The sequence below is a fragment of the Rhineura floridana genome, chromosome 7 (genome assembly GCF_030035675.1).
Source record: "Rhineura floridana isolate rRhiFlo1 chromosome 7, rRhiFlo1.hap2, whole genome shotgun sequence".
Taxonomy (NCBI): Eukaryota; Metazoa; Chordata; class Lepidosauria; order Squamata; family Rhineuridae; genus Rhineura; species Rhineura floridana.
Window position 1 is genome coordinate 117,799,088 of NC_084486.1, and position 27,584 is coordinate 117,826,671.

The 27,584-nt window shown below is 41.8% G+C and overlaps 1 protein-coding gene across 1 annotated transcript in view; it reads right to left on the bottom strand.

The window, feature by feature from the left end:
* Positions 1–27,584, bottom strand: part of HLTF (helicase like transcription factor) — a 76,402-nt gene that overhangs the window by 42,559 nt on the left and 6,259 nt on the right. The window contains exons 3-13 of the mRNA XM_061637008.1: positions 20,498–20,664; positions 19,455–19,588; positions 19,174–19,271; positions 16,650–16,724; positions 16,318–16,509; positions 15,709–15,801; positions 7,747–7,780; positions 7,484–7,571; positions 6,717–6,793; positions 5,751–5,834; positions 5,519–5,563 (exon numbers count right to left, since the gene is read on the bottom strand). Of these exons, the coding sequence (XP_061492992.1) occupies positions 5,519–5,563; positions 5,751–5,834; positions 6,717–6,793; positions 7,484–7,571; positions 7,747–7,780; positions 15,709–15,801; positions 16,318–16,509; positions 16,650–16,724; positions 19,174–19,271; positions 19,455–19,588; positions 20,498–20,664 (1,087 nt within the window). The remainder of the gene's footprint in view (positions 1–5,518; positions 5,564–5,750; positions 5,835–6,716; positions 6,794–7,483; positions 7,572–7,746; positions 7,781–15,708; positions 15,802–16,317; positions 16,510–16,649; positions 16,725–19,173; positions 19,272–19,454; positions 19,589–20,497; positions 20,665–27,584) is intronic.

A 27,584-nucleotide genomic window follows, 5' to 3' on the forward strand; every position in this document is an offset into this window, starting at 1 on the left:
GGCGCAACTTGTTCAGTCCCCACACGACCGCTAGGCACTCCTTCTGGACCGACAAATAGTTTTTCTCCCTCGGCGTCAGCTTGCGACTCAGATACGCCACTGGATGTCTGGTGCCTTCTCTCTCCTGTAGCAAGACGACTCCCAGCGCCAGGTCCGACGCATCTGTAGCCACGATGAATGGTTGCTCATAGTCTGGTGCTATTAATATGGGTCCTTGGCACAAGGCTTGCTTCAGTAGATCAAAAGCCTTCTGACATTCATCCGTCCATACCACACGCTCAGAACACTTCTTCTTGGTCAATTCATGCAAGGGGGTTGCTATTTCCCCAAAATTTCTCACAAACTTCCTATAAAATCCAGCCACACCCAGAAATGCCCTTACTTTTTTTTGGTTAAGGGGATCGGTCACGCTTGTATTGCCTCCACCTTGCTCCATAAGGGGGTGATTTTCCCACTCCCCACCTTATGTCCTAAATAGATTACTTCCTTTAGTCCAAACTGGCATTTCTTAACTTTTATTGTGAGGCCTGCTTTTCTTAAGGCCTCCAATACTGTTGTCAGGTGTTGGACATGCTCAGGCACCGACTTGCTAAAAATGGCCACGTCATCGATATAGGCCACTGCAAAATCTGACATGCCTCGCAACACAGTATTGATTAGCCTCTGAAATGAACTGGGTGAGTTCCTTAGTCCCATGGGTAAGGTCACAAACTCATATAACCCATCTGGTGTACTGAAGGCAGTTTTGGCTCTGGAGTGCTCGTCCAGTTCCATTTGCCAAAATCCTTTACAGAGATCTAGTGTAGAGATAATGGTTGCTGCCCCCAATAACTCTAACATAGCATCTACCCTAGGCATAGGATACGCATCTGGGACAGTAATTTTATTGATTAGCCGATAATCAATGCAAAACCGGGTCGTTCCATCTTTCTTCGGAACCAGGACAATACTTGAGGCCCAGGGACTGATGGATTCCCTGATCACTCCTAATTCCAGCATATCTTCCACCTCCTTTTTGATCTCATTCAAAACTTTCCCATTCACACGGTACGGAACAGATCTGATTGGGGCATGATCTCCAGTATCAATGGAATGTATAACTATACTGGTTCGGCCAGGTTTGTTGCTAAAGAGATTCCTATAGGTTTTCAAAACTCTCAGAATCTCCTCTTTTACTTCCTCCTTCACCTCCTCTGACCATTCCACTTGATCTACCCCTCCTTTGTCTTTGCTTTCCTGTACCAAATCTGGAAGTTCAGGCCCACTTCCCTCAGGGAATAAGGTAACTTGCAACACCTGTGCATCCCTGGTATGGTAAGGCTTCAACATATTTACATGAACCACTTTGCTTTTGTTTAATTGGTCTGTGGTGATTACATATGTCACTGTGTCAAGCCTTTCTCTGATGGTATATCGTCCTTCCCAGTTAGCCTGTAATTTGTCATGTTTCCTGGGTATGAACGCCATAACCATATCTCCCACATCATACACACGTTCCCTGGCTGTTCTGTCATACCAGTAACTTTGCTTCTGCTGTGCTTGACTGAGATTCTTTTTCACCACCTCCATCATTTGTTTCACTGGTTCACATTCATCCTTTCTCTCAGCAGGCATCCACAGTCTATATAAAATCCCATTCTCACACACAACTTGATTCCTCAGTTTGTCAGTGAAAGGAATCTGTTGGGCCAGAGCCTGTTCCTTTATTTGATTCAAACTGGTATCGTTATGCAGCTCTTCCCTGAATTGATCTGCTTCTTCCCCAGAGACCACTTGATACAGTTTGTCTTCTTCAGCAGGCCTGCTAGTGGTTGCTATGGTGACCTGAGGCTGGTTAACAGATTCCACCCTGTTTGTTTCAGCCCCCCTTAATATGGCTTCTTTTTCTCTGCCAATTTGCTGTCTGGTCACTACATAGATCTTTCCTTGGGCGCCCATTACATCCCTTCCCAGTATTACTGGTTCTTGTTGCTGGGCATTAATACCAACTTTATATTGGCCCTTTCGGCCTCTCCATTCCATTTTCACTAGGCCCACAGGCAAACTCTCTGGTTGACCCCTCACTCCTTGGATATTCACCATTTCCTGAGGTAATATTTCTTCAGATTTTATTAAATCTGGCCTCAGTAATGTCTGAGCGGCACCAGTATCAAGCAATGCCCAATAATTTGCCCCTTGTACACTCACTTCCTCTCTCAGACTTGAATCAAGGTCTGTTACTTCTGTCCAGTTTATCTGGCAAAACTGAACCTTTTTCGCTGTTTCTAAAGCCTTGGGCTGTTTTCACTGCCCTTGTCTGAGCAGGATTACTAATGGGGTTGGCAACCTCACATTGAAAACGTAGGTGCCCTGGTCTACCACATTTGTAGCATAATTTCTCCTCACTTTTAGGGTACACAGATCCACTCTGGGGTGTCCTGTGCCCTTCAGATTTTAATGGAGGACTCACTCGCTGTGGTACCACATCCCTTCTGCCAGCACTATATGGTCTGGGTTTAAACTCTCTTGATGTTTTCCCCACCCAGCCAGTTCTATTGGAGGCGAAGTGATCCGCCATCTCTGCGGCCTCCTGCACAGATGTAGGGGAACGGTCTTTGACCAGGAGCCTTATTTCTGGTGGTAACTGATGGTATAATTGATCCAGTATCATGAGGCTTTTCACCTCTTCCACTGACTGAGCTTTGGCACTACTCATCCACTTTCCAAATATATCCATCAACTTTGCTCCCAGTTCCACAAAAGACCTCCCTGTCTGTATCTGGCAATTTCTGAAAAGCTTTCTGAAATAATCAGGCCCCAGTCTGAATCTTTTAAACACTGCTTCTTTGAATTCAGCACAGGTGACGGGCCTGTCTGAGGGGAAATATTGGTATACCTCAGCCAATTCCCCTTTAATCAGGTTTGATAAATACTGCATGTATTTATCTTCAGGTAGCCCCCACAACTGAGCTGCTTTTTCAAAGGTGCTGAGGTAAATTTGAGGATCTTGACCAGGCTCATAGACAGCAAAGTCCTTTGGAGTAATTTTTATTTTTGCTCCATCTCTCTCTTTCCTTGTCTCCTCAGAGTGAAATTTCTCTCTATCAAATTTTAACTTTTCTACTTGTAATTCAGCATCCAATGCTCGTTGCTTCTCCCTCTCCTCAAACCCCAATCTCATTCTCTCAATTTCCAACTCCCTCTGTTTTTCCTTCTCTGCACCTTCCATCCTCAATCTCTCAGCTTCCAACTCCCGCTGTTTATCTTTTTCCTCAGCCTCCATCCTCAATCTCTCAGCTTCCAACTCTCTCTGCTTGTCTTTTTCCTCAGCCTCCATCCTCAATCTCTCAGCTTCCAACTCTCTCTGTTTTTCCTTCTCTGCACCTTCCATCCTCAACTTCTCTCTCAAGTACTCTATATAAGCGGGATTGCTTAAATATCCTTCTGGGGTCTCTTCCCTGACAGGTTGTTTTTGCTGGGCAGTTGCAAATCCTGTAAGTGCTACCCTCAATTCATCTACCCCTTTACCCTCATGAGGTAAATTGAATGTTATGCACTTCTCCACCAGCTCCTCTCTTTTCATTTTTATGTATTCAGCCATGGTGTTTGAGTTCACTCACTCTTTGCCACACACTCTTTGCCAGTCACTCTCACAAGAAATCTTGTTTTGTTATTTCTGTTTGCCACACATCTATTAGGGATTGTCTAGTATTCGTATCTCACTGCTACAGCCAACACCTGTGACGTAGTCTCCTTTGTCACCACGTGTCTTTGGGACTCTCTTTGGTTCGTATCTGGATTCTCTGTTGTTCGTATCCCACCGCTACTGACACCACATGTGATGCGTCCTTCCCTGGCTCTCCCTGTCAGGTTCCTACCTGCGCGTGGCTACTGCCTGTCTCTAGGCACCACCAGGGACTCCACCAGTCCGGACCGCTCTCTCTTATGATTTCTCTACCTGCTCTAGCACAGATCTCAACAGATCCCCCTGCTAGGCAACCACCAGTAACGTCCCAATACTAGTATTCCCAGAGACTCTGAATACTGGTATTGTTACTCTCTTCACCGCTGCCACCATTTGTTACAGTTCCCCTTCAGCCTTGGTCATTACCTTACCCTCCCTTCTGGTCTGTGAAACCCCAGCCAAGGATCAGGCCTTTGGTAAACCAAATTAAGTATTTATTAAAGATAACAAAGATAACAAGATTAACAAGATTTCTTCTTAAGGCACATAAGCATATGGTTTTACTCAATACTAATCCGAACTCCACCCCCCTCCTTCTTCACTCTCTCCTGGCAAACAACTCTCTCAAACCCCACCAAGCAATCCACTCTTTCTCTTCTCCCCCCCAAATTCCACAATTCACCACCTCACATTCCCCCAGATTTACCTGTCATCCTTTCATTTATACTGTCAGCCATTTTAAACATTCAGCCAATCATCAAGCATTCTATTGCCCATTCACTCCCCCTCCTCTTTCACTACTTACCATGTATACTCTAAACAACCAGCACTTACCATATATACACTAATATATAGGAACATCACACGGCCGCATTTGGAATACTGTGTACAGTTCTGGTCGCCTCATCACAAAAAGGATATTATAGAGTTGGAAAAGGTTCAGAAGAGGGCAACCAGAATGATCAAGGGGATGGAGCGACTCCCTTACGAGGAAAGGTTGCAGCATTTGGGGCTTTTTAGTTTAGAGAAAAGGCGGGTCAGAGGAGACATGATAGAAGTGTATAAAATTATGCATGGCATTGAGAAAGTGGATAGAGAAAAGTTCTTCTCCCTCTCTCATAATACTAGAACTCGTGGACATTCAAAGAAGCTGAATGTTGGAAGATTCAGGACAGACAAAAGGAAGTACTTCTTTACTCAGCGCATAGTTAAACTATGGAATTTGCTCCCACAAGATGCAGTAATGGCCACCAGCTTGGATGGCTTTAAAAGAAGATTAGACAAATTCATGGAGGACAGGGCTATCAATGGCTACTAGCCATGATGGCTGTGCTCTGCCACCCTAGTCAGAGGCAGCATGCTTCTGAAAACCAGTTGCTGGAAGCCTCAGGAGGGGAGAGTGTTCTTGCACTCGGGTCCTGCTTGTGGGCTTCCCCCAGGCACCTGGTTGGCCACTGTGAGAACAGGATGCTGGACTAGATGGGCCACTGGCCTGATCCAGCAGGCTCTTCTTATGTTCTTATGTAAGCCACACACACTGTTGGAAGGGTCACGTAAGTAATTTACACATATGGCCACATCACATATTGCAATGGAGATGTGATAAGAGTAGAATTAGAGAACTCTGCACAGAGACCTCTTTTATCAGTAAGTATTAACAAGGCTTTCAAGACAGATGTGCAAGACATTTAATGTAACATTGCAAAGCTGCTTATGCTTGCTTAAATTGAGGTTCTTCACCTACAATGTAGACCTATGCATAGTTTTCAAAAGCCTTGTTTGGATACTATTGCCAGGTTTCATTGAGGAGGGGGAACAAGAACTTTGTAGCGTTTTATAGCGTTCGTGTCCTACCTTTTCCTCTCTTTCTTGCTGCTGGATTTGTTTTTTGCACTGTGGCTGGGAAAACAAGAAAAGTGTTAACACATCACACAAACCAAAAGATGTTTAATAATAGCAAAAAATAAGCAAAGCTCAATGATTTCCTTTCCTTCCCATTTGTAGGAATGTTTAAAAGTATACTATGAAGCATTTCATGCTAAGCAGTATTGTAAAAGGAATAGCTTAAAGGTTTTGATACAGTTACCTTTTTTCTTTGCCTTTTTTGAAGAAATGGCTGGTTCCCCAAGCACAGAGGCAAATGATTTATCCTCTTGAATATCGCAAGAAGCTGTCAAAAGAACATATTTTAGCACCAATTATTCACATACATTTGTGAAAACGTTTTAAACAGGTAGTTAGAATACAATTATTTTTCCTGCATTGAGCAAAAGGGTTGGACTCAATGGCTTTATAGGTCCCTTTCAACCCTATATTCTATGATAAGATAGCTTACTCAATCATGTGAATGCTTGTGCACATACCATCTGTAAAAAATTTTTTGTATAAATAAAAACCAATAGAATGACAGGGTTAGACATTGCAATTCACACACAGATACAGTTTATAGATCAAAAATTATTCTTCGTAGCTTAGGGACACTCCCAATTCAACTAAACAGGCCAATTCATTCACATACCTAAGCAACTTCTCCATAAGAGCGGTGGGAGTGTGCAAACAGTCATGCACTTTCATCATGCCAACTACTAGATGTTATGCAACAGTGAATGTTGAAGCTTTGGAAGAAGCCACACACACTGTTGGAAGGGTCACATAAGTAACTTACACATATGGCCACATCATATGTGATAAGAGTAGAATTAGAGAACTCTGCACAGAGACCTCATTTATCAGTAAGTATTAACAAGGCTTTCAAGACAGATGTGCAAGACATTTAATGTAACATTGCAAAGTTGCTTATGCTTGCTTAAATTGAGGTTCTTCACCTACAATGTAGACCTATGCATAGTTTTCAAAAGCCTTGTTTGGATACTATTGCCAGGTTTCATTGAGGAGGGGGAACAAGAACTTTGTAGCGTTTTATAGCGCCTTTTCCTCTCTTTCTTGCTGCTGGATTTGTTTTTTGCACTGTGGCTGGGAAAACAAGAAAAGTGTTAACACATCACACAAACCAAAAGATGTTTAATAATAGCAAAAAATAAGCAAAGCTCACTTGTTATTTTTTGTGTGTTCTGCTCTTCAGGCTCTGAGTCACTTCTTCCTGTATACTTCTGCTTTTTGCTTGTAGCTCTTAAGCATTTAGAAAGCAAAATTATTAAGACAAATAGAAGATACCACACACTCGTATCTGATAACTTAAGACTGTTAATTTTATATCTATAGCTTATCAAGCAATAGCTTTTAACGGGAACGTTTACAAAAACATTGCCAGTCGCCAACTGGGCCAGAATAAAGATACCTCTGCAATTTGTTCTGCACTTACTGAATATTCATCCTCATTTTATTCCAAAAAGCAACTGCTTTCCCTGCCCCACACTGCTATGTGGCAAACCCTTTCTTGATATGACAGGGGACGGGGCAGAGGAGAGTTCATAAGTATTTTGCAGTAGAGGAATGCTGCTATTCAAAGAAAGCACTCAAGTCCTGAGAAACACATACAGGCTCTAGGGAGGTGCTTAAAAGAGTGATTTTATATACCGCTTAATGCCAAAATAGGCTTCTACTGTAAGTGATTTACAAAGTATACATCAGTAACACAAACATTAAAATATAAACATCCATAATTAAAATATACAATATTCCCATTAAAATACAACAATTAAAACAGGAGGTTAAGGTCGAGATATCAAGGGACTACTTTAGATCATGTAGGGTAATTTTGCAAGCAAAACAGTTCTATCTCATAAAATCCACTATCATATCTTTTGACCACATCTGTTTTATTTAAAGACACATATGTAGCACATTATAGATGTCTACCTCTTTATATGGGATCTGGATAACTGAGACAGAAGAGCATCACTCTCCTTTGTATCAGAAGGGTTCGACTGCAAGCTACATGTGGGTGCTTCACAAGTATGGAACAAAAAGAAAAATGTTTTCTCTCAGACATCAAGTTACTTGAGAACAATTAGAATATTTAATACAAAAAAAATTCACTAATTTTTACTGAAATTTGTCATCTGACTGAATGTGAATCAAATTGCATGTTTCTAGATAGATACATACTTCAATAAAATTACCTTTTAAGTCATTTTTCACAGCAGAAACACATTTCTAAAAGGAAAAAAAATTAAATTACATCTGAAATTGATTCTTTTTAAAAAACAAACATTACAAAATCTTACAGAAAATTAGTTGAAACATATTTGAAAGAACAAGTGGCTAGCACAAATCTTCAAAGTACAGCTAGTAACTTTTTCACTACTTCAGAAACTTCCAGTAATTCAGATAATATACTAACCTCAACTAATCTAGTAGGTTTCTTGCAGGTGATATCAAATTAAAGTTTATAAAAACATCCCACATTTTAGATCCACCCCATATAAGATGCACAAAATTGTTGCCTTTAAATTTGTTACTTGATCTGTAATTGTCTACTATTGTTGCCCCATCTCATCCAGTAACTTGAAAAATTCACATCATTTTTTTCTCCTCAGATTTTAAATAGCTTTCTCATACGCCCAGTGGTCTCCACCTAGACACACACCCACTGTGGATTTATGCAACCATACTGAATGCATCCAAGATATTGCCTAGAAACAGATCATTTTTAGGGCTTTTCCATCCACCACAGTACAAAACTAGTATTCACAGGATTCCAATATGCCCAAACCTTGCAGTAATCTAAGGGCACAATCCAACTCACATTTCCATCAGACTGAGGGGAGTTGGATGCAGCAGATTTCCAGCTGAGCTGGTTGGGGCTTGGCTCAGCCAGGTTATGCTGACACAAGTCCCTCAACTCAGCTCAGCCAATACCAGCTTCAGTGAAGCCAGGATTTGTTGTTATGTGCCTCCAAGTCGACTACGACTTATGACGACCCTATGAATCAGCTATCTCCAAGAGCATCTGTCATGAATCACCCTGTTCAGATCTTGTAAATTCAGGTCTGTGGCTTCCTTTATGGAATCAATCCATCTGTTGTTTGGCCTTCCCCTTTTTCTACTCCCTTCTGTTTTTCCCAGCATTATGGTCTTTTCTAATGAATCATGTCTTCTCATTATGTGTCCAAAGTATGATAACCTCAGTTTCATCATTTTAGCTTCTAGTGACAGTTGTGGTTTAATTTGTTCTAACACCCAATTATTTGTCTTTTTCGCAGTCCATAGTATCCGCAAAGCTCTCCTCCAACACCACATTTCAAATGAGTTGATTTTTCTCTTACTCGCTTTTTTCACTGTCCAACTTTCACATCCATACATAGAGATCGGGAATACCGTGGTCTGAATGATCCTGACTTTAGTGTTCAGTGATACATCTTTGCATTTGAGGATCTTTTCTAGTTCTCTCACAGCTGCCCTCCCCAGTCCTAGCCTTCTTCTGATTTCTTGACTATTGTCTCCATTTTGGTTAATAACTGTGCCAAGGTATTGATAATCCTTGACAAGTTAAATCCTTGACATATAAAGTCAGAGCACCCTAGCGAGGGAGCCTGCTCCACGAGCTAGAGGGAGCCCCAGCTGATGAAGCGTCAAGGCCCCAGCTACCCTCAACTAAACCGCAGTCTCCAACCCATTGACGTAATAAACCTTAAACAAAACTACGCAGGTAAGAAGCCAGCAGGGGTGTGGGGGCTTTCCAGTGTTTTGCACCGCCTGCAGCATGTACGACTATCTGCCTGTTGGACAGAAGTCGTGGGTGTGCTCTCGGTGCAATGAGCTCCTGGCTCTCTGGGAACGACTTCATTTCCTTGAGGCCAAGGTAGCGGACCTGGAAAAGCAGAGAGAGGCAGAGAGGTGTGTGGAGGAGGCCTTCAGGGACGTTATAGCTGTGTCCCACTCCAATGATGATAGCTCTCCTGCTATCATGGAGAACGATGGTCTCGGGGAAGGAGAGCATCCAGCTGAGGAAGAGGGAAACGATCCCTTAGAAGGGATCTATTCCTTGGGGGATGAGCAGCTATCCTCTCGTGCCGAGGATATATCTCCAGGGGGTGGAGAAATCCTTGTAGTGGGTGATTCAATCATTAGGAACATAGACAGTGGGGTGTGTGATGGGTGTGTGATGGGCGTGTAGACCGCAAGGTGTTTTGCCTGCCTGGTGTGAAGGTTGCGGATATCGCCCGTCGTTTAGATAGTTTGGTAGACAGTGCTGGGGAGGAGTCAGTGGTCGTGGTGCACGTTGGAACCAACGACATGGGGAAATGCAGCCATGAGGTCCTGGAAGCAAAATTTAGGTTGCTAGGTACAATGCTGAAAGCCAGGACCTCCAAGGTGGCTTTCTCTGAAATGCTACCGGTTCCACGCGCAGGACCAGCCAAACAGGCACAGCTTTGCAGTCTCAATGCGTGGATGAGACGATGGTGTCGGGTGGAAGGGTTTGGATTTGTTAGGCACTGGGGAACATTTTGGGACAAGCCGGGCCTGTACAAAAGGGATGGGCTCCACTTGAACCAGAATGGAACCAGACTGCTGGCACTTAAAATTAAAAAGGTGGCAGAGCAGCTTTTAAACTGACTGAGGGGGGAAACCCGACAGGAGCTGAGGAAGGTCTGGTTCGGAATAAACCTCCCCCCTGGGATAAAGACCAAAGAAATGATGAAATTTTAAAAGGGGTAGGCCTAGAAGTAGGCATTGTGAGAGCAGGGGCACAGGATATAAATTCAGAACAGCAAAATTACCACAGGCCAAACCACAAGTGCCAAAGACACTTGAAGAGAGACACTGCTTACAAGTGCCTGTACGCTAATGCTAGGAGCCTCTGAACCAAGATGGGAGAACTGGAGTGCTTGGTCTTAGAGGAGAGCATTGATATAGTGAGCATAACGGAGACCTGGTGGAATGGAGAAAACCAGTGGGATACGGTTATCCCTGGATATAAACTATATCGGAAGGACAGGGAAGGACGTATTGGTGGCGGAGTCGCTCTATACGTGAAAGAAGGCATTGAATCCAGCAAGCTCGAAACCCCCAAAGAGGCGGACTCCTCCACAGAATCATTGTGGGTGGCGATACCATGCCCCAGGAGGGACTTAATACTGGGAACGATCTATCGTCCCCCTGATCAAAATGCTCAGGGAGACCTTGAGATGAGATATTGAGGAAGCATCCAAACTAGGAAATGTGGTAGTAATGGGTGACTTCAACTACCCAGACATAGACTGGCCGCATATGTGTTCCAGTCATGACAAAGAAGCAAAGTTTCTAGATATTCTAAATGACTATTCCCTAGACCAGTTGGTCATGGAACCGACCAGAGGGACGGCAACCCTGGACTTAATCCTCAGTGGGGACCGAGACCTGGTGCGAGATGTAAGTGTTGTTGAACCGATCGGCAGCAGTGACCACAGTGCTATTAAATTAAACATACATGTAAATGGCCAATTGCCAAGAAAATCCAACACGGTCACATTTGACTTCAAAAGAGGAAACTTCACAAAAATGAGGGGATTGGTAAAAAGAAAGCTGAAAAACAAAGTCCAGAGGGTCACATCACTCAAAAATGCTTTGAAGTTGTTTAAAGACACTATATTAGAAGCTCAACTGGAGTGCATACCGCAGATCAGAAAAGGTACCGCCAGGGCTAAGAAGATGCCAGCATGGTTAACGAGCAAAGTCAAGGAAGCTCTTAGAGGCAAAAAGTCTTCCTTCAGAAAATGGAAGTCTTATCCAAATGAAGAAAATAAAAAGGAACACAAACTCTGGCAAAAGAAATGCAAGAAGACAATAAGGGATGCTAAAAAAGAATTTGAGGAGCACATTGCTAAGAACATAAAAACCAACAACAAAAAATTCTATAAATACATTCAAAGCAGGAGACCATCTAGGGAGGCGATTGGACCCTTGGATGATAAGGGAGTCAAAGGTGTACTAAAGAACGATAAGGAGATTGCAGAGAAGCTAAATGAATTCTTTCCATCTGTCTTCACAGTGGAAGATATAGGGCAGATCCCTGAACCTGAACTAACATTTGCAGGAAGGGATTCTGAGGAACTGAGACAAATAGTGGTAATGAGAGAGGAAGTTCTAGGCTTAATGGACAATATAAAAACTGACAAATCACCGGGCCCGGATGGCATCCACCCGAGAGTTCTCAAAGAACTCAGATGTGAAATTGCTGATCTGCTAACTAAAATATGTAACTTGTCCCTCGGGTCCTCCTCCGTGCCGGAGGACTGGAAAGTGGCAAATGTAACGCCAATCTTCAAAAAGGGATCCAGAGGGGATCCTGGAAATTACAGGCCAGTTAGCTTAACTTCTGTCCCTGGAAAACTGGTAGAAAGTATTATTAAAGCTAGATTAACTAAGCACATAGAAGAACAAGCCTTGCTGAAGCAGAGCCAGCATGGCTTCTGCAAGGGAAAGTCCTGTCTCAGTAACCTATTAGAATTCTTTGAGAGTGTCAACAAGCATATAGATAGAGGTGATCCAGTGGACATAGTGTACTTAGACTTTCAAAAAGCTTTTGACAAGGTACCTCACCAAAGATGTCTGAGGAAGCTTAGCAGTCATGGAATAAGAGGAGAGGTCCTCTTGTGGATAAGGAATTGGTTGAGAAGCAGAAAGCAGAGAGTAGGAATAAACAGACAGTTCTCCCAATGGAGGGCTGTAGAAAGTGGAGTCCCTCAAGGATCGGTATTGGGACCTGTACTTTTCAACTTGTTCATTAATGACCTAGAATTAGGAGTGAGCAGTGAAGTGGCCAAGTTTGCTGATGACACTAAATTGTTCAGGGTTGTGAAAACAAAAAGGGATTGCGAAGAGCTCCAAAAAGACCTCTCCAAACTGAGTGAATGGGCGGAAAAATGGCAAATGCAATTCAATATAAACAAGTTTAAAATTATGCATATTGGAGCAAAAAATCTTAATTTCACATATACGCTCATGGGGTCTGAACTGGCGGTGACTGACCAGGAGAGAGACCTCGGGGTTGTAGTGGACAGCACGATGAAAATGTCGACCCAGTGTGCGGCAGCTGTGAAAAAGGCAAATTCCATGCTAGCGATGATTAGGAAAGGTATTGAAAATAAAACAGCCGATATCATAATGCCGTTGTATAAATCTATGGTACGGCTGCATTTGGAATACTGTGTACAGTTCTGGTCGCCTCATCTCAAAAAGGATATTATAGAGTTGGAAAAGGTTCAGAAGAGGGCAACCAGAATGATCAAGGGGATGGAGCGACTCCCTTACGAGGAAAGGTTGCAGCATTTGGGGCTTTTTAGTTTAGAGAAAAGGCGGGTCAGAGGAGACATGATAGAAGTGTATAAAATTATGCATGGCATTGAGAAAGTGGATAGAGAAAAGTTCTTCTCCCTCTCTCATAATACTAGAACTCGTGGACATTCAAAGAAGCTGAATGTTGGAAGATTCAGGACAGACAAAAGGAAGTACTTTACTCAGCGCATAGTTAAACTATGGAATTTGCTCCCACAAGATGCAGTAATGGCCACCAGCTTGGATGGCTTTAAAAGGAGATTAGACAAATTCATGGAGGACAGGGCTATCAATGGCTACTAGCCGTGATGGCTGTGCTGTGCCACCCTAGTGAGAGGCAGCATGCTTCTGAAAACCAGTTGCCGGAAGCCTCAGGAGGGGAGAGTGTTCTTGCACTCGGGTCCTCCTTGCGGGCTTCCCCCAGGCACCTGGTTGGCCACTGTGAGAACAGGATGCTGGACTAGATGGGCCCCTGGCCTGATCCAGCAGGCTCTTCTTATGTTCTTATGTTCTTAATTTCAATGTCCTCATTGTCAACTTTAAAGTTACCTAAATCTTCTGTCGTCATTACTATAGTCTTTTTGACATTCAGCTGTAGTCCTGCTTTTGTGCTTTCCCCTTTAACTTTCATCAGTATTCGTTTCAAATCGTTACTGGTTTCTGCTAGTAGTATTGTATCATCTGCATATCTTAAATTATTGATATTTCTCCCTCCAATTTTTACACCACCTTCATCTTGGTCCAATCCAGCTTTCCACATGGTATGTTCTGCATATAGATTAAATAAATAGGGTGATAAAATACACCCGTCTCACACCCTTTCCGATGGGGAACCAATCAGTTTCTCCATATTTTGTCCTTACAGTAGCCTCTTGTCCAGAGTATAGGTTGCGCATCAGGACAATCAGATGCTGTGGCACCCCCCCATTTCTTTTAAAGCACTCCATAGTTTTTCATGATCTACACAGTCAAAGGTTTTGCTGTATTCTATAAAGCACAGAATGATTTTCTTCTGAAATTCCTTGCTCTGTTCCATTATCCAATGTATGTTTGCAATATGATCTCTGGTGCCTCTTCCCTTTCTAAATCCAGCTTGGACGTCTGGCATTTCTCGCTCCATATATGGTAAGAGCCTTTGTTGTAGAATCTTGAGCATTACTTTACTTCCATGGGATATTAAGGCAATAGTTCGATAATCATTGCATTCCCTGGGATCCCCTTTCTTTGGAATTGGGATGTATATGGAACGCTTCCAGTCTGTGGGCCATTGTTTAGTTTTCCATATTTCTTGACAAATTTTTGTCAAAGTTTGGACAGATTCAGTCTCAGTAGCTTGTAGTAACTCCATTGGTATGCCATCTGTTCCTGGTATTTTGTTTCTTCCAAGTATTTTAAGAGCTGCTTTCACCTCGCATTCTAAAATTTCTGGTTCTTCATCATACGGTTCCTCTGTGAATGAATTTGTCATCCTTGCATCTCTTTTATAGAGTTCTTCAGTGTATTGCTTCCATCTTCCTTTTATTTCATGTCGGTCAATCAGTGTGTTCCCCTGTTGATTATTCAACATCCCTACTCTTGGTTTAAATTTACCTTTCATTTCTCTTATCTTTTGGAACAGGGCTCTTGTTCTTCCCTTTCTATTGTCCTATTTCTATATAGTAACTATTGTAATAGTTCTCTTTGTCCCTACGTATTAGTCGCTGTATTGCTGCATTTAGGGTTCTGACTGTGTTTCTATCTCCTTTTGCTTTTGCTTTCCTTCTCCCTTTAACCAGGATAAGTACCCAAAAAAGGGGCATTCCAGAGGCGTGTCAGGGCAGGGGTCAAGGTGAGGGGACTTAGGCCACATCCAACTCGTGTTCAGAGCACTCCTACAGGTTCCAATTTAGGCAAAAGTTATGCTGGGAGAAAGGTCAGTCTAAGAAAATAAATACAACAGAAGTCAATGAAGAGGGCTTACTCCCTGGTACGGGTATTTGGGAGAGCAGGCTTTTACTTTCTTGTCCCTACAAACAGCTCACAGCTGAGCCAGCATTCAGCCAGAGGTTCCTGAATGCCAACAGGATGTGGTGGAATTTTATGCCGGCTTCTCTTGCTCCAGCACCACTTATGCCAGCTTCCCCTGGGTTGGATTGCTCTGTAAATCACGTAGCAACTAGATACATTTATGTATTTATAAACTGCAGAGGCAACCTATATGAATAATTATCACTGAAGAGGGCACTCACTGCTACAGACAAAGTACAATACACTTAGCTTCTAGCATCCATGTTGGTTATAAGTTCCAGACAAAATGTGGTGCTCTTCTGCTATTGAAGAATGAAGGTTGCAATCCTAGACTTGGGAGTAACTCTCACAGAAACCAGAACACATAAAATTGTGAGGCATAGCTATTTATATCCATACAGAAGTGACCCATACCTATGAAAATGCCTCCTCCATCTTCTGGAAAAATGTCAAATCTTGAGTCTTCTGCTTTTGGTAGCCTGAGTAAAGCTTAGTGCACATTTAACGCACATTTTATTTACTTCATTTTTTTATTTCTGTATTTTGAATATTTTAAAAACTGAAACACAGGGATAGATATAAGGCTAAGTAACATACAGTATTCAAAAAAATTAATTTGTTTTTGTTGTTGTTTTAAAGAACAAACCTGAATACTGTCACAAGTAGATGAGCATCAGGTTTCTCCATCTTTCTCACTTTACATATCTGGATTATTTTTGTCTTATGAATATGAGAACTTGGAATTGATGCAATTCAAGCTAGAGTTCTGGTATTAATAGTAAATCACCTCAATAGCCTGAAAGAAAATTTTATCTCACCTCCTTCAATTGATCTCTTTTCTTCTCAACAGGAAATGGTTTGCCATCATGGAAGTTGGTGAGAATCACAGCTATAGCAGTAAGTGTTTTACCCTAAAATACATTGAACAATTGGTTATTTTTATTTCATGAATTAAGTATTATTTTATTCATTTCATTATTATCCCACCTTCCTCCAAAGAGCTCAAGGTGGCATACATGCTCCCCCCCATGTTTATTCTCACAATAACCTTGTGAAGTAGGTCAAGTGAGAGGCAGTGACTAGCCCAAGGTCACTCAGTGAGTTTTGTGGCTGAGTAAGGATTTGAACCTCATTTAATCTGTAGTCCTAGTGGGATACTCTAGGAATCTTTTTGCCCCGGTAGGCCAGAGTTATCTTCTCCTAATACCCACGGGCCAACTTTGACAGGTGGATGGTACTATCCTCTTGTTAATAATGATATCAAATGGACTGGAGTGACATCAGCTGATTCACAGGTAGGCATGGCTTTGGAAAAACTGAACCCCCTGGCGGGCCAAGACTGGCTCACAAGACAAAAGTTTCCCACCTCTTCTCTAACCACTATACCATACTGACTCTCAGAAGCCACATCCAAATACAGTAGTTACCAAGCCCATGTCATCTGCCAGTATCCCTCCAAGAACATTTTCTGGCCGCTTTTTTTCAGCAAAGTTTGTAAGTGTATTGTAGTAGTAGTTCTCTCTCTCTTCCCAAAAAGGAGGCAATTCCTTATTATTCTCACGTGAAATCATCCAAGCCAAAGCTTGCTTCTGATGTGGAAGTAATGGAGTTACAACAGCCTGGAAAATTAAGATACCATATTATACCACTCTTCATAGCAGAAATCACAACCTGTGATTCAGAACTTTCTAGCATTTCACCAGTGTTTAATTTGTACAGTGGCACACTTTCAATGTGTTGTACTGAATAAAACATATACCTCTGCTGCTTCCACTTCACGAGTTTTATCATCTTCCTTCAGATCTTCAAAGAGTTTGTCAAATTCAGTCTTGAGCTAGAATGCAAGATGATATGCAATACAGTTAGCACCCTACATTCTTTAAAAGAATCTGCAACATTTGTTACCACATACACCGGTTAGGACTTCTCAGCACTTTCATGTAGATTAATCTGTTGTGGCTTATTTGGCAAGCACTTTGAGGATAAAATCACTTGCATCTGCAATAACCTGGACTCCACATTATCTGCAGGTCCTGAGGTGAGCTCTTCCAGAACAGCACCCAGTCCACCATAACTTTCAGTTGCTGAATTCCAATGACATACACAAAGGTGCTTGAAGAAATGTGGTCAACCACCTGTTTGCCCAACAATTGTATGGAGGGACTGTAACTGGCCAATCTTAGAACAACTGCACTAGTACTCATTTCATTTCCAATTCAAGGTGTTGTCATGACCTTTAAAGCCTTAAATATCTTAGGGTAAGGATATCTCAAGGAGTATCTCCTTCTGCACAGAGCTACCTGGGGATTTAACATTTTTGACAGAGGCCTGTGACGTCCTTCCCTGGTTCTCCCTGTCAGGTTCCCACCTGCTTGTGGCTACTGCCTTTCACTAGGCACCACCAGGGATACCACCAGTCCTGACCGTCCTTTATATAGTTTCTCACTCCGCTCTAGCACAGATCTCACTAGATCCCCCTGCTAGGCAGCACCACCAGTCACGTCCTATAACCAATACTCCCAGAGACTTTGCCTGAGTCTCTCTCTAGCTAGTTACTTTTGTGACTGCGTGCTTATGCTGTTCCCAACCCCCTTGTATCTTTATAGATAACGCATACAACTCTGGGTTGCTCTGGTTACTTGAATTGTTATTATTCCTCCCTTCACCGCTGCCACCATTAGATACTGTTTCTGTTCAGCCTTGGTAATTACCTTGCCCTCCTTTCTGGTATGTATATCCCCCAGCCAAGGATCAGGCCTTTGGTAAACCAAGTAAGTATTTATTAAATATCAGAAATACCAAGATTAGTTTTAGAATGTTTCACAAGCGTATGGTTTCATCTATTCCTGTTTTGTACTTGACTTATTATTAATCAGAACTCCAACTCCCTCTTTCTCCACACTCCTGACCTCCACCCTCAAACACCTCTTTCTCCACACTCCCAACATCCACCCAGATTCAACTGTCATTCTTCCATTTATACTCCCAGCCATTCAAACGCTCAGCCAATCATCCAGCATTCTACTGCCCATCTACTCCCCCCTCCTCTTTCACTCCACTTACCATATGTCTTCTATATAAACAGCACTTACCATATTTACACTATAAGCAGGAACATCACAAGGCATCTGAAGAAGGGCCCTGTGATGTTCCTGCTTATAGGGTAAATATGGTAAGTGCTGTTTATATAGAAGACACATGGTAAGTGGAATGAAAGAGGAGGGGGAAGTACATGAGCAGTAGAATGCTGGATGATTGGCTGAGCGTTTGAATGGCTGGGAGTATAAATGGAAGAATGACAGTTGAATCTGGGTGGATGTTAGTAGGGTGGAGAAGAAGGTGTTTGGTGGTGGATGTTGGGAGTGTGGAGAAAGAGGTGTTTGAGGGGGGAGGTCAGAAGTGTGGAGAAAGAGGGAGTTGGAGTTCTGATTAATAATAAGTCAAGTACAAAACAGGAATAGATGAAACCATACGCTTGTGAAACATTCTAAAACTAATCTTGGTATTTCTGATATTTAATAAATACTTACTTGGTTTACCAAAGGCCTGATCCTTGGCTGGGGGATATACATACCAGAAGGGAGGGCAAGGTAATTACCAAGGCTGAACAGAAACAGTATCTAATGGTGGCAGCGGTGAAGGGAGGAATAATAACAATTCAAGTATCCAGAGCAACCCAGAGTTGTATGCGTTATCTATAAAGATACAAGGGGGTTGGGAACAGTATAAGCACGCAGTCACAAAAGTAACCAGCTAGAGAGAGACTCAGGCAAAGTCTCTGGGAGTATTGGTTATAGGACGTGACTGGTGGTGCTGCCTAGCAGGGGGATCTAGTGAGATCTGTGCTAGAGCGGAGTGAGAAACCATATAAAGGACGGTCCGGACTGGTGGTATCCCTGGTGGTGCCTAGTGAAAGGCAGTAGCCACAAGCAGGTGGGAACCTGACAGGGAGAACCAGGGAAGGACGTCACATGCCTCCCCGACCGAAGTGAGGCAAGTGGTGACCTGTGATAGGGCCTTCTCTGTTAACTATGTGTTTCGTCAAGGGCTGCAAGGACACAAGCTAAAAGCCACAGCTACGCACTTTGTAGCTCAATGCCCCTATCTTCCTTCCTGTTAACAAAGAAAATACTGTTTGTCCTACAGGGTGGTACAGACCAACAAAGAAGGCTTGATATGTGGGAAACCACTGGCCTAGAAGCTATACTCCTATTGAAAAGAGTTTATAGTTCTAAAAAACATTCAGGAATTCACATTCTAACAAAAATTGGAATGCATTATACCTGTTCAGTTGTCATTTGTACAGCAGCATGGACTGGAGCACCATAACTTGTTCCAGCTTTGCCAGATGTCCAGCTAATTCCAAAACCAAATTCTGAAGCTTAATATTTTAAAAGAGGAAGAAAAAAACCCTAATCAATGCCTGCAAATTCTGTCCCACCATCAAAAACTTTTATTTACAGAGTTCTATTCTATACAATGCAAAATAAGCAAAGTTCAATCAGCTAAGAAGTCAAGCCCTTCATGTTTTAAGGAATTTCTGCTGAGTTAATGTGTAACTTACATTTTCCTGGAGGAGCTAACTTAAATCCATGCATTTTTAGTCGCTCTAGAACCACTTGCTTATTTTCTGCTCTTCCCCAAAAACTCAACTGTACCGGCATAGTGAAAGCATTATTTGCTCCATAAGGAACAACCCTAGACAAAGAAAAAATATTGTGTAACATTATTACATTTATACCCTGCCTTTCCTACAAGGAACTTGGGGCAGCATACCTTGCCCACACCCCTTTTTTTAATCTTTACCACAAACCTGCAGAGTAAATTAGGCTGAGACATAGTGGCTGGGTCAAGGTTTAGATTGGAGATTAGAATCCCAGTCTCTTTAGACCTAGCCCTACATACCATCAATACTATCTAAAAATACGTTTTAGTCTATACATTAGAAAGGACCTTAGTGGATAATGAAAAGAGAATTAAGTGGTAAGGAAGAAAACTGGCGATATTTTAAGAGTGGAGAGAATTAAGCAAACCACCAGTTTCTACTAACAGTTCCACCCAGAATACTACTGCAAATGAGCAGATACAAAGCAGCAAAACTCTATTAAATTTAAAAGGTAAGGAATAACATTACAACAATACAAACAATAAAAACAAAGAAAACCTTGCTCTTCAACACTTAACCTTAATTCTGCAATGGTTCAAGAGGTAGTAGAATAACTATTATTTGAATCTCTGGTCTCAATTCCAAGCCTCACTGATCTGACCAATTTGCAGCTAATTCAGTAAACCCCCTCAAGTTTGCATGCTTCTGTTTTGCACTTTACCAGGCTACAGCTCTTCTCCATAAGACACCAGCACAAATCTTCAAGCAGCTACTGAAACGCCTTAGTTTATATCATTTGCTTTGTGCTAATGATGATACTACTTCCAAATATCCCACTTTGCTTATTTGATTGGAAATCACTTGTAGTGGCATCATCAGAATGATTCCCATTACACAAACAACAGCAAACTTCAGTTTTTACTAAATGCTACCAATGGATTGTTGTTCAAGAAAACAATAGTTTCATCATGGGAAAAATAGCATTACATTTACATACTTACCCCTCCACCACTGCCAATTTGTTGTCCATGATGTATGCCAACGATGCTGCCAGCTCTTTTTTGATGTGGCCTACCTGTTCTCCATTCACATTATTTACTTTTACAGCATTGCTGTCGTATGGGTTGTTAGGCTCCCTCTGGAGTGCAACCATTTCATTATTATTGACCTGCAAAATTAGTCTATTTGTATTTCAAAAGGTACAAGATACACAATAAAATACAGAAGGTTCACTAGCCAAATTATCCTGAAATCACTGTTAAGAAAAGCAGTTTTATCTTTAAACTTTTTTCACTTTTTATACTCATATTAAACACAATGACATAACTAAATAATAAAAGTAATCCACATTCCATTGTTCACAGAGATGACATTTCTATTAACATTGCAAAAGAATTATGACAACCTGACTTAAAAGAAAAATGTTTTGCGAATTTAACAGTGAAAGAGCACAAAAGAAAACAGAGAAAAAATATTGGAAAAAATAAAAATACTGAAGGTAATGCATACTAATAACAATAAACCATCATCAATTTACATTACGGATACAGTACCCATCAGTACATGCACCTTCAGTTAAGCATATAAATTAAGATAAGCCCTCCAGATGTTCAAATAGGTATCCACTTAAACCTGACATCTATACGAAGTATGTTCAAATGTAGCCTGACTTGGAAGTGTATATGGAAACTGTTTAATTCATTTTGGAGAGAAATGCAAAACCCCTTGTTTTCACAGGCACATTTTACAGTACTAGACACATATTGCATATAAGCTAAAGTGCCAGAACATGAGGCTTTCCCCTGCAGCATTTAAGATATATTAAACATCAGCGCAGTCTTTCGCCTCAGCACTCAACTGTGTAATCAAAATGTGAACATAACAATATTCTACTTGCTTCAACTTAAAAAAATACACTATACATTGCAGTGTATGGCTTGTTTTATCCTAGCCTGCTCTGCATGAGAATAATCCCAGAGCAGGTTACAAGATATACTACATAGTAACTCCAAATTTATATAAACCCAGTATCACCATAAAATAATAGTAACAAATGGGTCCAGCAAGGGCAGGCATGCCCATCTCCACCAATAAACTGTTAACCAAACTTTGGAGGAAATAAATGTTTTCAACTGAAACCCCATCAGGATAAATACCAGCAAACCTAGGAGGAGGGCATTCCATAATAATAAATAAATAATCATGGCACCATTGTCATCATTCATCATTTATTTAAATTGCAGGGCCGTAGGCCAACACAAGATTAGTAAATATATCATATACAACAGACTTACCAAGTTAAAGTTTATAATTGAATTAAAAGGATTCTATAAAGCGATTTAAAACGTCATAAAATGACGAATATCTGTACAAGTTATACAGCATCTAAGATTTAGATTCTAAAGCAGGCTTGAGCATCAACTATTATTAAGATTCAGAATGAAATTAGCACGTAGTTTCAAAGCTGCTAACACAAACAGGGATACCTTATGTGTCACCTCCAAATTTGAATCGGACATTAAGGAAATTACTTTCTCCGCTTCTGAAAGATATTCAGAATCGTCTAAAAGCTTCTTAAGGAACTTAGTTCTGGGGTCCTGATAGATTGTGCAATGAAGCAATATATGTGAGATATCCTCCTTCTTGTTGTATCCGCAAGGACATCGTCTTTGATCTTTTGGAATACCGAGGATTCGTCCCTCTCTGTCTGCATTAGGGAGGGAGAAGAAGCGTAGTGCGGTAAACGCGTGTCTGAGGTTTTTAGGTAGAGGGTGCGTGAGGTATGGGGAAAGATAATGACCGGTCTTAAACTTCCCGTACCATGGAGCCACTCTAGAGTTATTTAGTGTTAAATTATCCAGATACTCAGAGTGGCGAAAAACAATCTCACGTAATTTTTGGTTAGATGATAATGATATAAAAACCTGAGGAGTTATATGATAACTAGATAATAATTCTTCTAGTTTAGGGCCCCAAAGATTGAAGGAAAAGGGGTGATTTAGGCACAAATTTAGTAATTCCTTGCCCGGGGACCTTCCGGCTAATTTCATGAACTTCAAAAGGGCAAGGTGAATATGCGCTCCCAGAGGGGGAAGGCCGGTCTCGGCACGTAAAATAGCTGCTGATGTTCCTGGAGGGAGGGATAATAGGCGCCTAAGGAAATTAGTTTGAATAGTCTCTAAGGACAAAACTATTTCCTTGTCCCAACCCCATACTGATGCACTGTATTGAACCTGGGGAATTACTTTAGATTGGAAGATTTTTAGAGCCGGGAGTATTGAGTTACCTCCAACAGAGCGATAGAACTTCAGAATTGCTCCTGCAGTTTTGGCGGCTGTTTGTTTTATATATTGCAGGTGTCTTTTCCAGGAAAGAGTGTCCGCAAAATATATTCCCAGATATTTATACATCCAACATTGCTCCAACTGATGGTCTGCCATTGACCAACGGTGTCCTACGAATCTCTTGCCAGAAACTAAAACTTTCATTTTTTTATAGTTAATTTCTAGGCTTTCCTTTGAACAGAGGGCCTGTAAATTTCTCATTAATTTTCTTAAGTCAATTGGGACTAAAGACAGGAGGACCATATCGTCCGCATAGAACAACACGGACACCTTCCTGTGGCCGATAGATGGTGGAAAGTATTGTGGACCGGAGAGGTCAGGTATGATGTTATTAATAAATAGATTGAAGAGAAGGGGGGCTAAGAGACAGCCTTGTTTAACGCCCCTTTCTATTACTATTGGGCTCGTCATGTCACCAATTTGGCTTACTCTGACCACAGCATTAGTATTGGTGTATAAGGCCCTGATAAGATAGAGTAGACGGCGATCTATATTCAGGTTATAAAGTTTTAACCAAAGGGCATTCCTATCAACGGAGTCGAAGGCTGCGGCCAAATCAACGAATGCAGTATATAGGTGTCGTGTGGGTCCTATTATACTCTTTTTTGCCAGGAAGAACAGGGTTTGACAATGGTCAATCGGAGAAGAACCTTTTCTAAAGCCCACCTGTTCGGGGTATATGAGCTGGTTAGTCTCCACCCATTCTTCCAACTTTTGGAGTAAGAATTTACTATAAAGCTTGGAAGCCACATTTAATAGGCTGATTGGGCGATAGTTGGAAGGTTTAGAGGGATCATTGTTTTTATAAATTGGTACTATAATATTGCGCCTCCACCCGTCAGGAATAATGCCAGAGTCATTAATCTTAGAGAAAAGGCTTGCCAAGAATGGGGTCCACCAGTCCGGGAATTGTTTAAATAGTTTGGGGGGGAGAAAATCTTCTCCTGGGGATTTACCATTCTTCAAGGAGTCTATGAGGATACTGATTTCTTCTGGCATGACTGGGGGCCATGGAGGCGCTTTCAGTATATTGACATCCAATAAATGATCGTAAAAGGCAGTCGTTGGACAATAAAGCCTTTGAAAATGGGCGTGCCAGGCTGAAGTCGGGATTCGTTCTACATTTTGGGGGTTTAACGTGCCCATCCCAGATTTAACTAGATTCCAAAACAGGCGCTCTTGCCTGTCGGAGGCCGCACGGGCTAGCCGCTGCCAGCGGGCTTCGGCAAAGTCAGCTTTTTTGGGGGGTTAGGAGGGCTCTGTAAGAGGTCTTCATTGCTTTAAATAGGGCTTGGGACTGATCACTTGGGTATATAAGAGTCAGTCTTAATTGGGCCTTCAGCTTTCTTTTAGTTGCTCTACACTCACAGTCGAACCATGAATGTGGGCCATGTGTCCTAGTGATGCCATTGCTCTTTTGAGCCAGGCATGGTCTCAGTAGGGTTAAGATAGTTTGGAAGGCCTGAATGGGATCAAGGGTTTCATTCAGTACTCCCTGGCATATTGTTTGATATAAATTACTCCCTAACTGGGCTGCTACGCGGTCTCCAGTCTTCTCGGACCAATGAATTGTTTTTTCAATCAGTGCTAGTCCCAACCGTGATGTAGAAGGAGTGGTACCCTTATTAATCCTAAGGCTTAGTTGGAGGGGGAGGTGGTCACTCTCTATCCTGCATTCGACCTTAAAGTCGGTGATATCCGGGAACAAAGATTGTGATACTAAGATGATTATGCTAGCACCGTGGGAGGACCGGTAGGTAAAAGAGCCTCGGGAAGAGTCCACTGTAAACCCGTTTATGATTTTGAGTAAGTGCAGTGAAGCTAATTCCAACAAATAGGGGCCCTGTTTGACTTTTGATCTTTTAGTATCCTATATTGATTATCACCCTGATATAAGGGATCCCAGTTGGAGGAGTCCGAGTTAGGTGGCCAGAGGTCGCCTATTCTAGCGTTGAAATCTCCGCAAAGTAAAAAACTGTCATTTGGATACTGCGTTTCATATAGTGTAAGAGTCTCTTCGAGCTTATCCCATACGTTAATGGGAGTTGTGATAATGCCGCATAAGGGAGGACAATATACATTAATACAAATTAATGGTTCGGACAAAAGGCCCCTTATCCTGAGCGCAAGAATAAATTGAGGAAGTGTTGATGGGAGGTGATCAACTGAAAGAGAATAGAAATCTGAAATAAAAATAGAGAGGCCTCCACTAGGGTGGCCCATCCTTGAATGTTTTATCGCAGGAGAGGAAAAGGAATGGTAGCCTGGAAGGGACAGACTACCTTGAGAAGTGACCCAGGTTTCCTGTATGCATACTATTTTAAAATTACTTAGGTACTCTAAAAAATCGGGATCATCCCTCTTATTCCCCCAACCATTGACATTCCAAGATAAAATGGGTAAGTGTCATATAACATTAATCTCATTGAAGATAGCTGGCGAAGCGATGCATCCGTTCAACACTGAGGGGGGCTGTTCTCTCTGTGAAGAATTGACCACTGGATTCAGTAATTTAATTGTCGGAAGGAGAGTTTCCTGGGTGGAGGGTAAGCAATTAAATTGTTTAACATCGGAGGGATGGGGTGGGGACCCCCTCTCCTCTTCCTCTAGATAATGCATTTGGTCCCAATACCCAGGAGGGTCAATATTCGCACGCTTTGCAAGCTAATAGCAAGGAGATTTTTGTGACTGATTTCCATCTTGGGCAAGTAGGATAGAGTCCTTTGACAAGGTTTTCTGAACTATCTTCTGATTGCTACCACTATGGGGTACAGTACTCGTTTCAGGGCCTAGTTGAGGTCTTAATGGTCCACATATCATAGGAACTTGTAGCGTATTTAAGGTCTTTGCAGTTGATTCTAAAACAGGAGTAGGTTTTGTCATCTCTTCAGGTTGATGCTTAGAGCTCTGGTTCATGAGGGCACTAAGATAAGACTTTAAATGATGTAATCGATCCAAAATCTCATTTTGATTCGTTTTTGGTAGTGAACTAAAAGTTTCTATAAGTAGTAGTTCTTCAGGAGTAAAAATACCGATGTTATCTTGAGTCAACGAAAGTGCCTCATGAGGCGGAATAACTTTGGGGAGGGATTCTTGTCCGGCCGGTCCGAAAAATAGATCGATAAGTGGTTCAGAAGATTGTATACAGCAGGGCTGCAGCCAAGGAGGCGTTATGGAACAAGAGAATTTAGGTAGCAAAGTTTCAGGTATTGCTCGGTTTTCAAAGTATCTGTGTATAGTTAGACCTAGGTTAGTTATACGAGATTTGACAGAGAGAGCTTTTTGAACAATATATTGGGAAGAGAAACGGACCAGGGCTCGAGCTCTAAGGCCATCATAATATAGGTATTGTATCTGGAAAATATCTGCGGTGTTCAACTCCATTTCTGATTTTAGAAAATTACAAAAATGGAAGATACGATCACTTTGAGATAAAATTCCTGGCGGTTTCGGAAAATTTCCAAATACAAGTTGATATGGGTCCAAAACTAAGCTCCATTGATTCAACTTGGATATAAATTTTGCCGGGAGCCTTAAAAGCACATCAGTCCAGGGATCTTGTAGTTGGTCAAGGTTTGTTTGGGCGTCATTCTGGATAATGTGGGAGATCCTAGAGAGTTTTGGAAATTGCTGCTCCTTATCCGGTAGGCTAGGTGAAGAGTCATGTAAAGTGTGGTTACCACTAGACATCATTGAGGATGAATTTTCCTCCTTACTGTTGATGCAAGAGGATGAAGTGTCGCTTTTTAATTGCTTTGAACCTTTGCTTTTGCTTGAAGGTTGTTCCAGATGTTGAAATAACTTCTTAAAGTTCATTTTATCCCGATGTTGGAGTTTATGGTTTTTCATATTAGCAGGTTTCTTTTGATTATGTTTCTGTACTAGTTTCTGCTTCTGTTTGTAAACTTTCCTCCTTTTATTTTTTTCCCCAAATACATTTGATGGTCCAGATTTATTGTGTGTCGTGGTCACCACCACGTGTGGAAAAGTAGGAGTTTGGTCTAGGGTAGAATTAGATAGAGGCTTAGACTCCCTTTTTTTAATATATCGAGAATTGATGATAATAAAGTGTTGTTTTCAGTTAAAGAAGATTTCATGGCGTCGAAATCAAAGGCAAGCATCAGAAGCCATCCTGTTATTGTGGGACTGATTTCGTCCACAACAGGGGTTGAATTTGTCTGTTTTTTGGAATGTTCTACTGCCTCGGTTGGAGTGGGCTCCCCCTCAGTCAAGTCAAGGTGAGGGGTCTCCTCAGGAGGATGACCGGTCACTAGCGATGGTTGAGATGTGTGTTCTTTGGTTATGTTTTCCAAGCATCCAGGCTGTAGTTGAGACTTGTTTTGCATAGAGTTGTCATCTAAAGCAAAATTTGTCTTGTGTAAATGTTGTAGTTGGGCTGGGGCTGTTGGATTTAAGACATCTCCATAGGAGGAGCACTCACCCATCACTGCATCAGCTAAAGCTATTTCTTCAGCCAAGTTTGGTGCCTGGTTGTCCTTGATTAAACTAAGGTCCTTAAAAGAGGAGTGTGATAAGGACCAGTCATGGATCTTACGGGATTCATAGTGGGATTTCTTCTGAAGGTTTTCTTTATTTGGTGAAGCAAAAAACTGAAGAATTTGACTCTGGCCCTTTATGACCCTGGGCTGTTGAGCAGCCTGCTGTGATGTTGATACCGCTTGGCCGAGTCGTTTCAAATTCCTGTGGTTAAGCTTCTTTGCCTTATGTTTGTTCTTTAACGGCC